The sequence below is a fragment of the Lacerta agilis genome, chromosome 1 (genome assembly GCF_009819535.1).
Source record: "Lacerta agilis isolate rLacAgi1 chromosome 1, rLacAgi1.pri, whole genome shotgun sequence".
NCBI classification, from domain to species: domain Eukaryota; kingdom Metazoa; phylum Chordata; class Lepidosauria; order Squamata; family Lacertidae; genus Lacerta; species Lacerta agilis.
This window is the reverse complement of record NC_046312.1, coordinates 33,905,254-33,919,412: the sequence shown is the minus strand read 5'-3', so window position 1 is coordinate 33,919,412 and position 14,159 is coordinate 33,905,254. Positions and strand designations below refer to the sequence as shown.

Genomic DNA, 14,159 nt, shown 5'->3' with positions numbered 1-14,159 from the left:
GATGTTCACTCCGATTCAGCTTTAAAGAGTGGGTTTTCATGGGGAAAGTCTGAGGCATTAAAAAAAAAAAAGCTTTGGCACAGAGTATTAAAAGATTCTGCTTGGCAAGAAAAGGGCAAAAGTTAAGTGTGGATAAGCCTATAGAGAAGTTGAATGCCAGAACACAAGAAATAGTTTAAGAGATCAACTTGTTTAAAAATGTACTTAAGACAGGGGTTGTAATTTAAAAAAAAAATCAGGTTTTATTAATAAAATAGCAAGCACACCAATTTAAGTGAAGAAAATTAGCTTTATGTAAATTAGAAAATGACTTGTTAGAATTTTGTTCAAATGGTCAATTCTGTACAATTTACAATTTTATATACAAAATGTATAGCAAAATACAGTACACATTCCTGAGTCTCAGTTCTATGGATGATATTTTTTTATTTTTCTACTAATTATTAGATGGAAATACTGTAATTATCCTAGCATTTGGTTTATTTCAGATAATACTGGCACAAAAAGGCAATGGTTGCCAATACAATTCTTAAAACAATTAATAGCTCACACTATTAGTATAGACTTCCATACTAAAATACAATCCACTGCTAAGATGTAACATTTTGTTTATTCCAATGACTCATTTGCAGTTGAATACAATACAAGCCCACTTTAATAAATCTCCCTTTGATTCCTATGCATCTGAGTCAATAAATCAAATTTGTCCATGGGGAGATCATCAAATGATCATGATAGAGAATGAGGTATCTTATGCAGAGAAACTGTGCATCAGAGCAGTTTTCATATTCTGAACAAAATATGAAAGCTTTAACCACCTCTTTAGCATGATAAATTTAAAAAGATATTTCCTGCCTAGGTAGGATTTTGTGAATAGTATAAGGTATGTTCAGTCATAAGTATATGTGCTTAACTTTGGAAATATAAATCCTTCAGATAATAAGTGGAGCTTCATTACAGTCATGAGAACTTAAAGTTACCAATAGTACTTCATGTGTGGATTTAAGATACTCGAAAGTAATTTTACACACTTTTATGGACTATTATTTTATTTTTATTTATTAAATTTGTATGTCACCCTCCATCTGAAGATCCCAAGGCAGTTCACAAGAGACCAAAAGAACATCCAATACTTTTACTTAATGATGTCGTTTGCTAAATTAGCAGCTGGAACATGTTACAGCATTGCAAGGAATTTATGAATTAAAATTACAATTCAACTGTGATTGCAGTATTAACATTTTTAACAACTACTGCGGCTTAGTGCTGAATAGTACCCCAGATTTATGTATTTGAGCCTAGTCAAACGATATTCCAAACCTGGGGCCCTGGTGGCAACAGCTGCCTCCTGAATTAACACTCCACCTTGAGCTAGCCACATTTTTGTGCCATTAATCCTAGTGCAAGATAATAAATTTTCCTGTTTATGGTCAAAGATGCACATTTACTATACTCCATGGGAGCTAAACGTGAACATGTACTCAATCATTCATTAGTATTTTTGCTGAAGCAGCTCTCAATGCTTAACCTGCAAACTGCTTTAAAAAATGACAAGTGGTTTGTTTGTTTTTAAAAAAAGTGTTGATAGTTCCACACTGGGAACTGATAACCAAAGTAATAATGGTAATAAAAAGCAATATATGAGGGCATGGATGGTTCTGTTAAATTGTGCACTGACAAATCAGACAAGATTTCCTTCAATGTATTTGTGCAAATATCAAAGTGTGAAATAAATAAGCATGTCAAGGTTCCTACATATCTAATAAAATTTTCATTAGGTTAGAATGCTGCAGAGTGTCGAGAAAGAACTTAAAGAAGCTAGTAACATGATATGAAGTCTGCACCCTGATTGAACAGGAGGAACCCTTTCTGGATTGGGAGCTGTGAATGCACAGCCTATGGGTTTCTCATGTCCATATACAGCAGTAATGGCTGTGAATGTAGTTCCTACTACTGACTGAGTCAGTAGGTAGGCAGGCACATACATGCACATCTCTGGAATTGGGCTATAATGTGCTGATTAGTTTAGCAGAATGAAATTAAAATAAAAACCCTACTTCATTATAAGGACAGCTAGAAATGAAAAGGGACAGTTTGCCGTGTTTTATCAAAGTGCTTAGGATTTAAAACAGAAAGTTGGTCTTTAGCTGAATACTTTTCCCAGGATTCTTGGAATGCCTAGGTGTTGCCTTGTCCTTGATGTTTTCCTGATTGCCCTTCACGGCCGATTCAAGCCTCGCCTTCATTGGCGGAGAAGAAGCCATTACTTTTTTAAAGACCAAGGAATATTGTGGACCAATCTGCATCAGGTACTGTAAAGCAAACTCATGAAGACTCCTTGTTGAACTCGTAGCTGATCCTAGGGCATTCTCGTCCAAAAGAAAAGAAATAAGGATAGGGAGAAAGCAAGCCACTAGCTGAGTTCCTATGAAAAATTAAAAAAAAACAAATGATTAATACCACTAACTTCACAAACATCATTTAGGCTGCAGTTCAAAACATAAAAGCAAACCCCACTAAGCCAGAAGGATTTACTTCTAAGTAACCATGCAGTGGATTGCACTGTTAAAATCATTGTTGCAACTAGTTATTTAGGGCTTTCCCCCCTCTCCAAGTGCCCTTCCTGGGGCCAATCTCAATGTGGGAGCATGGGTGGGTTTTGAATTTAAGCCCTCAGAAGGGGCTAATAAGTGGCTTTACTATGACAGAAGAGCCTTTGCTTCTCCCGGTCTGTAGCAAGTTGCCAGCTGCTTGCCACCTGACCTCCCCACCTTTCCTTAGTGGCACTCTGAGGCCAAATATCTGGAATCAAGCAGAGAATTCCTCCAAAGAATATTTATATACAAAGAGATTGCCAACTATGGAAAAAGGTAAATGCAAAGTTATTTATGGCATTTTAAAACCCAAGTGATACAATAAAATGTATTTTTTGACTTTGGCTATATATAGGCTACTAAACCTAGCATATGTGATTTACACTGACATTTCGCTGACTAGGCGCTTTACCTCCTCTTGCATTGTACTGTGCCACTATCTGGTTTGCTTTGTTATTGGTTAGTTTTGTGCTTTTTCATTTTCATAACTGTACTTGTTTTAACTGTGACATTTTGTAGCCCTTAAGTTGCAAATAATAAATAAAATATAAATAATAATCATGTCACAAACTTTTAATGGAACTGAGCTGGTTAAAAACATAACAGCAAAAACGGATAATTCTAAGTTAGCCCCATCTATTCACAATTATTTTCCTCTGCAAAAGGGAAGGCCATTGTTAATTAGCTGATATATTAACAGTGGCAACACAAAGTTTAAAAACCACACTTTTAATTAGGCTTAATGAATGTATGCATTTCTCTCTACTAAACAATATCGGTGGGGAGTTCAACAGTCATGGAACATACTGTCAGTAGTTTTGAAATCCTAGATGTGACATTCAGGTTGCTAGATAGGAAGCTGGAATCCAGAATGTCCTAGAATGATAGCTTTCTCCAAAATGATACCTGTTCCAGGCACAGGTCAAACTAGACAGGCAAAGCTGAGGGGTTTCACCAAATGAATGAGATGGTGGTGTCAGGAGGAAGAATTTGGATTTGTTAGACTCTGGGTCCTGTTTTGGCGGCAAGCTGGGTCTATATAAAAGGGAAGGGCCTCACATGAACAGAAATGGAGCCACACCACTCCTTGCTCTTGATAGCAAAAGAAGTTACTCAGCAGCTTTTAAACTGGCTCTTGGGGAGGAAACAGATAGCTGGAGAACATCCATTTTGGAATGAAACTGTGAGGAAAAGGGTGAAAATGTTTCTGATCATCCAAGTGGGGACAGGAGACAAAGCAATGAGTGTACAGTAGGACAGACTAGCCGATAAGACACAGCAAATCACCAGTATGGCACCATCTGCTTAAGGTGCACATTCTCTACATAGCACAGCCTCTAGAAGGGTTATTGTGTTCAGAAGGTTTTTCCAACACTGCATGCATTTGCTAGATTAAGTAATAATTTAAATAATACTTTTAGAAGTAGTTTCCAAGCGATGAAATGTTAACAGATTAGCACTGTCATGAGTCCTGAACATATTGTCACAACTGAAATTGCATTAACAGAGACATATTTTAATTAGCAACTGATTCCAGATGTCAATCTATTTTGCCCTGCAAAAGACACTTACGATGTTCCTCCTCAGCAACAGCTATAACAGCAGCCACAACTTTTATCCCTTCCTGAATAACCTGAAGTTCAGCAGAATTCTCAGGCTTGACTTTCTCCGTTTCCTGCAGTTTGCAAACAATTGATGATGCCAGTGAATGAATGTAAGGATATGAGATAGTTCGATTTGGATACTGGAAAATGGTAAGGAGAAGCTGGTAGCATTTAAGTTGCACCTAAAAAGAATTAGGAAAATTCCAAGTTAAAACACAAAAATGTAGTATTAGAGAGCATTCCTGAACTGCATTTGGGGGGATGCCCTGTGTATAAGTACATTTATCAGAAGCAGAAGACTGCAAAAATGTCAGTAGCAAGATCTGCTTTCAGATATGGCAGGAAAAGACCAGACAGAGCAAATGAGGAGTATTAATGCAGGTGTGCTACTAGATACCAGCATATATGAGTACACTGTCTTCTTTCCCTCTTTATGGAAGCTGTAAGCTGTTCTATGTGCAGTGACCCTGAACTTAGGGACTCCATATTGCCCAAATCAAAACAGAAGTGCTGAGATCCGTACCAAAAACAACTATCCTTCAGTATCAAACAGAAGGAAGCATACTTGATTCTATGATTCTATAGGAATGCTTTGATGGTGTTTCCTGCTTGGCAGGGGGTTGGACTGGATGGCCCTTGTGGTCTCTTCCAACTCTATGATTCTACTTTTTAGCTTTTCCACAAGATGTACTATATTAGACATAGTGCTTGTGCAATGCTCACTGAGAACATTATGTTCAAAGAGACCTAAAGTCTCTCAGCCAGGTGATTTCAGATTTCTTCAAGAGCACAATCCTAACCAGAACCCTCCTCCCATATGTTAATGACTAGAGGAGATTAGGAGGCAGTGTTGAGCTTTAGATCTTCTGGGTCCTAAGCCCTGCACACACACACCCCCAGGAGCCCAATCTGGAGTTGGCAAAGCAAAAACCCACCCCTTCTGCCCTGACTGGCATGAGCAAGCAGGCAAGACTTGGGATGCAACTGTGGGTCCACCATACACCTCTTCCAACCTCACTTTAGACTGTTCTGCTCATTATCAGGACTGGTGCAGGACAAGCTGGTACATAATAAATATATACTGATTTATAGTTGAATTTAATTATAAATTGGTAATGTGGGTTGCTTAGTGACAGAAAGGAGGGTGAATTCTTAGCAGAACAGGAATTCGTTTAGTGGTTTCTAAAGGTAGAAAAGGTAATGAGCATATCTGGATAGGCCATCATTTCATCCAGTTATCAAAGTCCAAGGACTTGTCCTCTCAGGTGATGAAGCGATATGAAATGTGTAAAAAATTATTTCTATGCAGCATGTTCTTAATGATGCTATAAATAAAATTGCATACCTGCCTGTAAATTTTTGCCACTTGTTTATAACCCCCAAATTTAAGACCATTAACTCAAAGTAAGCAATTGCTAATTCCGCATTTATTTGTATAAAACATATTTCTATACTGCCATGCAAAAATTCCAGGGCAGTTTGTAATAACCAGTATAAACACTATCACAGCAGGAGAAAATATAAACCTGGGAGGACAAAAAGTGTTGCCTGGTGCCTAAAAGACAATAACAAAAGCCCCAAGTGTGTCTCCCATAAGAGATGCATCACAGGTGAAAAGACCCTTTCCCCTGTGGCCATTCACTTTACTTCAGATGGTGGAGGCAGCTGCCTTTCAGTGCAAGACAATGATTTGCCTTCATCATGGGCTGGGAGATTTCCTACTGTTTGTCCTTACTCTTGCGTCAGTGATAATCAGTGGGCTCAGCTGCCTAGTAGGGAAGAGTAAGGATGAGGGCGGGAAATTTCACTAGAATAATTCAGGCTCCATAGTGTTGCCATGTTATTTCCGTTCCTGATACCAAACCTGAATGTGAACTTTTATTTTGAGAATCAAGCTGCTCCTAGGCTATATAGCAAGATAAAAGCATTCTAAATAAATCATTCAAGGCTGAACATAAAAACATAGCAATTGTAATCTAAACAATAAAAACAATATGCAGGACTTACAATAGGATCTTTAGATTCCATTGCTGACTGAAACTTTTCAATGCAACACTTCTGAAGGCACTCCATGGTAGCAACTTCTGGACTTGTAGACAAAATGAATATTGTGATTGCAGTCAGCAGACTACCTTCATCCAATTCTTGATGAGCACCATCTACCAATTAAAAACAATCTTAAATTTGCGTTCTGAAACTGAAGCATTTCATCAATCAAAATGCATAAATCAAGATGCTAAGATCAATTCTATCACAAATCAACAGATTTTTGAGCTAAACACAGTTGGTAGATAAACATATTTTTAAGCATGTAGATTAGATCCTCTTAAGAACTTTTACTCAGCATGAAGAATGTTTGAGCCCTCCTTTTCGGTCAGATTTTTTTAAAAAGTGAATTGTATGCATTTGCTTTGTATTAAAAAGCTACAATATACAGCAAGGGTGGGTAACTTTTCAGGACCTTTTTAGTCAACTACAGTTAAGAAGATGCCATGGATGAGACCTCTGCCTAAGATCATGGAAAGTTGTTGGCCAGCTCAAATAGGCTAGATAATGGGCTGGTGGGCAGGCCATATGTCTTAACATGACAGCTTCATATACATTACTACTGCTGCTACTACTACCATGTATCTTCCAGAGCTGAGCCTTACTCAGGTGTGCTCTGGGAAGCCTCAACTCTGATTAAGTCATTAATCCAGGGAAGTCCATTGGGAGGAAAAGAAGGAAAGGTGTGAACAACGAGTGGCATCCAAAGACTTTTGGAAAAAAAAGAGAAGAAAAGTGAGCAGAAGGCAGGAACAGAAGCTGCTCGGCTCCAAAATGATGTACAACATCAAAATGGTAGAGAAAGCAAAGATAGGTATGGAAGAAGGGTCTGACAAGGGGAAGAAGTGTGTGTAAGCCAAGTTCTTCCCAAAGTGCAGTGGAGTGGAGAGAGCAAACTGAGATGCGAAGGGAGCAAAGTAGGGATTCTGAGTAGAGGAAGTGGCAAGGTCTAAGAAGCAGCAGATCACCATAAGGGGAGAAGAAACCAGCTCCCTACCTTCTTCAGCAACCCAATTGTCACATACCAGTTACCAGAAACTTATTCAGATGCCAGAGGTTACCTGGAACTTCATTTTTTGTATCCAGGCTGTATTAGTACTAGACTGAATGTTGCATGCTACTTACTAGGAATCACTCATTGGTGTGGTGTTTATGATATTTAGTTGTTGGCAGACCTCACCCCCCCCCTTATACTGTCTTGAGTTATAGACCAAACACCTTCCTCAGCCTTAATACCTTGATCCCAAAAGTTAAGAATAGTGACCAAAGTACTGCGGAGCAATTCGTTCCAAGCAGTTCGGCTCTTCTCTGCCCGGGCCATGGGAGAAGACAGCACTCCTTTAAGAGCTTGTAACGATGAAGCAACAGTCAAAGGCAGCTGGCCTGTGGGTAATTTCACAGCAGTTTCTCTGAGGACTCCAATAATCAGATACAAGATAGTAGGAAGAACGGCAATGCTTCCTGTAGGATATGACAAAGGGGTGGTGAAAATATCATGGTTAAGAAGAAATACCTTCTGGTGCACATTAAACAAAGGATAAACATTGAGCTTGCATTCCTAGAATGGGAGGATCGCTCCCCACACTGCCTCTTTCTTCCTTGCAAATGAAACATCTTGGGAGCATCCTACCTTCTGGTGAGCAGACTGCAGGAACATCAGAGAGGATTCCTAATGCCACTGATACTAGTCTGCTTCCATTCTCCGATAACAACTGAGGCTTTCCAGATGTAATTCCAGGGCTGCCCGTTATCTTAGGGTTAAGCTGAGGCAACTGCCTTACGAGAATGCACACACACATCTCCAGGGTTGCAAAGACTAAGGACTTTCCAGGTATCAGCCCTCCTGTGTCTTTGCCTTCTCCAAACTCCGGCAATGTTTCCTTCTCTTCAGCTCCGTCATCAACTAAAATGGAAGGGCAGAGATAGGAGTGAGGCCTTGTCAGCATATAAGCACCTGTGCTGGGAGTTTTTCTCCTGTTTGTCTTCTTTTTTGTATTTTGCTTTGTTTTTATGCAGTTTTTATGTATTGTCCTCGATTGATTTTATGTAAGCCACCTTTTGTGTGGAAAGTTAAGTTAAATGACAACAATAAAAATACCTTCTGCACTTCTCCGTTTTTCCTTGACATGTTCCTGAGCCGCAAAAAGAATCTGTCGAACAACTTCTAGAGCAGCAAGTTGAATGTCAGGGGACTCTCTTGTCACTATAAGCCGATGTAAAACATTCAGCAGCTCAACACTCAGCTCCTGTATAAAGAGAAACAGGAAAAGTGTGGAACACACAATGCAGCAACACACATGGTGAAATGTATCACAGAGGCTATTTCAAGTGACCTTCACATTATGTCATGAGAAATCACGATGAGAGAAAACGAAGGAAGCAATTTCTTAGAGACGTCGGGCAGAAGCAATTATTGTAACACCGAGCAATTCATAATTCATACTTAGGATTTCCAATAGATTGTTACCTGATCACTACCAATCTTAGACCTTGGCCAAGGAACATCAAGCAGCACCCGTAAGGCATGTAGGCAAGAAGTAATATTTTCCATTCCTGCATCTGACCGAGGAGAACACAGAAATTCCACACTAATTCCTAAGAAGAGAGGGGAGAAATTATGCTGTGAACAGAATCAGAGTTGAATTTCCAATAAAACATCAGTCAGTTGACTGGTTTGGAACTATCTGGCCCCTAAAATTTGACTTGTCCTATTGTTATCCATCTTTTGGTGCCAGCTCTTTGCATTTGAAATATGATTTTTATTGGGCCTGTGCTGGGATGAGTATATATTAGTACTCTTCCAACTGTATGTTTCAGTTTTGTTTTGTTTTAAATTGTTATTCACCCTGAGATCATTCAACGTGAAGGGCAGATTAGAAAACTTTTAACAAACAAGATATAATTAAATAAAATTCCAATTCCCTGAGACTGGGTTTCAGATCCTCTGACATTCTGGGTTAACAGTTCTCAGTTATATGGGACAATTAGCTCAATCAGATGGAACACTGGCTTGATTCAATGAAATAATGGTGAAATTCTGTAGTAATCCCATACAATGCAGCAATTTTATCAACAGTAGCATATTAACTACTTCGAGATGCACTTGATTTCCAATGACAATTGGAAAAATTACATGAGAAAATAACACCAAGAAAAGTTCATGCACTTACTAACCCAAAACAAGATGAAATCTATCAGTGTTCACATCTTCAGGTGATTTTACAGCAGCTCTAGATGTTGAATCTTGACACATTGTAGTTGGGGTGACAGGTCGAGAGAGATTAGTTAGACCTTCATCTGAGTCACCTACAAGAAAACCTGTGCTGGTGAGCCACAATGCTGTTGCATGGAGAATCAATGCCCAGGAGTTTTGATAGCGTGGTCTTGAATTTTCAATTGTCTCTGCAGTATAGAAAGCACCACCTACAATTAAAAGCAACAAATGTTTAGCATATTCCAAACAGCTCAAGGTAGCTTTGTATTTACTACTTTAATTACATTTGTTATGGTTAAACAATGAGGAAGGTTTGGCTAGTTATTCTTTAAAAGTAATATTCACAAATCATCAAAGATGACTTCAGTAAACTTCTTTTTAAATTCTGCAATCTTACAGGCATCTCATCACTTATGCATCCACATTTTTGAAAATTTCATTTTAATTTTTTCCTGACAACATGTTACTGGCTACATTCTAATTTACGGAATCAGGCCCAAACTATGTGGCATCAAAGTTTGTATGTATTTGCAGAATGTATTTTATGTGTATGTATTTTGATGGACTGAGTCATGGGGTGGGGAAGGGTGTGTGTGTGAATTCAACAGTGCTCAGTTTGTTTTTGGTTGTTTGTTAATCTTGTTAATCTTGTTTTGTGGATTATGAGTGCAACAATACCTTGTGAATCTTATGACTTGTGATGTTTAGCTTAATTTTTAGTTGTTTTGTTAATAGTATTTTACAGAAGGTGGTTGTTTTACTGTTGATTTGTAATTGTTTTGCTGACGATTTGTTACTTATTTTATATGATTTATGTTGTAATTGTGATGTTCTATTATTGTTATTCTTTGTAAGCAGCTTTGTGACTCGTGTGAGTGAAAAGCAGCATAGAAATATAATAGATTAATGAATGAAATGAAATTGTATTGTTCTGTTTGCCTGCCTACCTTCAGCAGGAAGTTGAGAGGCAAATTCTGAAGGCAAAGTTAAGAGAGTATAATCCTGGAGTGCAGCAAGCCAGAGTTTGCTCAGATTGCCCAGATCTGCTTGGACTAGCTCCAGAAGTTCATCCACTGAAGATATTTGATCCCTGCAGCTCTCCTCTGCGATGTTTATTACCAAGGGTGGTCTGTTGACGTCACTTTGCTTTTTCTGTCTTTGTACTGCAACTATATAGACCTGTTGAAGCAACAATGTGAAAGGACAGTCTCACTGATAGGCCACTGAATATAGGGGCAAGACCTACTGGGAAGTGTTGCTGAGTTGTATGCCATTCCTTGAATAAACAGTTAACTTCACTGGCAACTGACTCTGCTTCTTCGTGCTGAATTGCATCTGAGTCCAGCCCTGACAACTGAACTAGATGACTCAGTATAAGCAAATAGGAATGCTTTCCAGGTCCTTGAACATGAGGGTAAAATTCCAGATGTTTTTGCCAAACACCACAACTCAAAACTAGAATTTGACCCCTGTAGATATTCAAATGTCTGATCCACAAATTACAATTGCAAAGCGCTAGTGCCATCATAAATATGTATATTATAAAATACCTCTGCCCAAGCTTTCAACACAGCTAGGATCTCCATAACTGATGTGCCTTCATTGTACAGTTGACTTTGGGCTTCTTGTCCCGCCTGTATTTTGGTCAAGGATGTCACAAGCAATTGATGAACCCTCTGAAGGTCACTAGGGTCACTTACTACCCCACTTGCTATCCAGGCACTGCAAACCTAGTATGATACAACAGCAAACAATATAGTTATTTTTGTAATGCTACAAAACACTATACCTGGGTTTGTGCTCTCTTATTTACTTACTTACTTACCAGTAGGTTATTAGCTTTCTCTCTGCTTTGGCAAACCCATTATGCAATCATTTTTAATGTTCAGAGGTAAAGCAGTCTCAAATACAAATTTTTTAAGAGACAAGATAAAGATATAATCTTTATCAAGTTTTACCTGTGATTTGACAAGAGATGATGAAATTTGAAATACACACACACACACTTGCCTGGCATGCTTTTGCTGTTACATCAGGTGGTGTTTCAGAAGTAAAAGCCGGTCTAAGCGCTGCACCAACCTAAAAGAAAATAATTTGATAACATGCTAAAAAATATTTGAATATTTTGAAGAAACTGGCCCAGTTAACATATTCTTACAAATCTGAGTATGATTCCCTTAAAAAGCAAAAGGTGCAACATGCAGAATTATTCCTAGTAGTTTGCCAACTTGATGAATATTTCGGGACCAAGTTATAAATTTCAGCTGCCACAGAGGTTATCTGGTTTCTGCTACTTTTTATACTGGAAATTTGATAAGCTAATTTATAGTAACATATGTTATAAAATATTTTCCAAAAATTCATTTATTTTAGGCCAGTTCCACCACACATTCACAAAACCAGCTCTTGATTCACTACAGTAATGGCTATTGCTATAAATTATATTCAGCCTGTGTAGTAAGACGCCAATAATATATTCCTTTATAACACAAGTCTTCAAGTGCAATGTAGAGTTAACTCTTAATATGCATTTTATTTTTCAAACGCCTTTAGAACCAAAAGCCTACTTACATTTGCTTGATATTGTTCCAGAATCACATGACCTGGGAACTCTGGCTCCGGCACAGCAGCAAACTTCCGAACAAGAATTAACAACATCTGAAGGCCAGAAAGACGAAGCTGGTCACTGTGATCAGTGGCAGCCATAAAAGCCATGCGGATCAAGTCAGCTAAGTGCAGTACTAGGAAATCATCTGGTGGGGTGGGGAAGGAAAACATCATTTTGTTAATATGAAAAATGTATTATGGTATGGACACTTAAAGTATTGATGCCTATCTCCCACCCTCTCTTCTTTCCCGTCCTCTGAATTGTACAACTACTGTATATAAATAGGCATCATTTCCTGATGAACCAGGAATCCACCAATAACAACTGCAGATTGTCAACATTCTGCGGTGCAAAATCTGGAAAAGTTTGCTTCAGTAATATTAACTTCTAGGGATAAAGCTGTGTTAGTCTGTAGCAGAAAAAAACAACAATAAAAGGGTTTGAGACATCTAAAAGATGTAACAGATTTATTGTGGCATTAACTTTATGGACCAGATTTCATTTCATCAGAAATGTGAACCATTACCCTCAAGTTTATGTTTCTATATGGAAAAAGCAGGCCAAAATGGTCTTAAAATATAAAAAGTCAATGTTAATTCAATTAAAGTTCCAATGTCTGCAAAATAACACAATAGCAGCGCTGGATGACAAAATCCCAGGTTTACTCTCCAGTCAAAAAAAGCTGTAGAGTAGTCTAAAGCCACAAGTTATAAAAAACATCCCCTACCCTGAGGATTAACATCTAAGAGACATTGCAGAAAAAGGAGGAAACACTGGGAGGAAGGGAGGAAAAAGGCAATCTCGAGCATTAGTTCATAGTTACAGAGCTACTGAAAATGCCCAGCTGGAATAGAAACAATTCAAGGAGAGGATGAGCAAAATGTCTGGCCTTTCAGCAGAGCTGGCAGAAAGGATCCGTAGAACCATCTCTCTCTCCTATATTCTGATGGAATGACTACTGCTAGATGCCAGCTTAGTATATGTAGCAGGACAGGAAGCCATACTGTGGTTTGTTTGTTTTTTACTTAAATGGCCATTTGACCCCACTGTTACATTTACCCCCACCCATCTATATCCACCTGCCAACTGAGGAAAATACAACATGTATCTAACAATACTATCTGCATTAAGTTGACTCTAGTCTCTGAAAAGTTTGTGCCATAATAAATCTACAAACCTCTTTGTTCTTTAAGAGTATTCATTTTTCTCTCGCTCACAAATGAGCGTACTAACAATAATCTGAATACACACCTCAATGAATCTCTGATGCAATAGCTGCAAAGAGATTTTGTTGGATCCCATTAAGCTACAGTTTGTCAAATCAAATTTAGACTGCAATCCTATACCCACTTACTTGCAGTTGATGTCTGCATAAACATTAGGACGTACCTCTTGAATCTCTTTGCTTCATTTCTTGTGCCAGAGCTATGTCAAAGTGAGCGTTGCCTGCATTCTCACACAGGCCGATAATTTTACACACACACTCTGCAGCAAATACTCTAGTAGACCATCGAGGATGAGGGAAGGGGTGCAGCTTTTCATCATTTTCCAAAGCTAATGCAAATTCATCATCCCCTTGAGCACCCTCTTCTTCTTGGGTAGTGTCCACTGAAACCACTGTGATGAAATCTGTATTGAGATACAAACAGGGAAATAAAGTGCAAAACACTTAATGGATCAGAGTATTGTTGCAGCATTATCCGTCAAAGACTTGAGGTGTATAACAGGGCAGAAGGGGAGCAGGAGGAATACAGATAGGGAGGAGGAATGAGCAAGGAAACAGAGCAAGAGGTGTGGGGAGTGATGCAAAGGAGACTTATTTATATTAAAAAATGTAACAAAACTACAGTCGTACCTTGGAAGTCGAATGCCTTGCGAGTCGAACGTTTTGGCTCCCGAACGCCACAAACCCAGAAGTGAGTGTTCTGGTTTGCGAACGTTCTTTGGAACCCAAATGTCTGTCGTGGCTTCTGATTGGCTGCAGGAGCTTCCTGCAGCCAACCAGAAGCCGCACCTTGGTTCCTGAATGTTTTGGAAGTCGAACAGACTTTTGGAACGGATACCATTCAACTTCTGAGGTACCACTGTAATAG

At 38.7% G+C, this 14,159-nt stretch overlaps 1 protein-coding gene across 2 annotated transcripts in view; it reads right to left on the bottom strand.

The window, feature by feature from the left end:
• Positions 1-269: 269 nt before the first annotated feature.
• The window catches only part of HEATR5A (HEAT repeat containing 5A), a 56,026-nt gene continuing 42,136 nt past the window's right edge, over positions 270-14,159 (bottom strand). For both annotated transcript variants that reach the window (XM_033144013.1, XM_033144022.1), the window contains 13 exons: positions 13,456-13,695; positions 12,030-12,211; positions 11,469-11,537; positions 11,009-11,188; positions 10,406-10,637; positions 9,419-9,667; positions 8,712-8,839; positions 8,343-8,490; positions 7,875-8,147; positions 7,481-7,705; positions 6,206-6,357; positions 4,167-4,380; positions 270-2,425 (listed from right to left, as the gene is read on the bottom strand). In XM_033144013.1, coding sequence (XP_032999904.1) covers positions 2,124-2,425; positions 4,167-4,380; positions 6,206-6,357; positions 7,481-7,705; positions 7,875-8,147; positions 8,343-8,490; positions 8,712-8,839; positions 9,419-9,667; positions 10,406-10,637; positions 11,009-11,188; positions 11,469-11,537; positions 12,030-12,211; positions 13,456-13,695 — 2,594 coding nt within the window. In that variant the 3' untranslated portion in view covers positions 270-2,123. The remainder of the gene's footprint in view (positions 2,426-4,166; positions 4,381-6,205; positions 6,358-7,480; positions 7,706-7,874; positions 8,148-8,342; positions 8,491-8,711; positions 8,840-9,418; positions 9,668-10,405; positions 10,638-11,008; positions 11,189-11,468; positions 11,538-12,029; positions 12,212-13,455; positions 13,696-14,159) is intronic.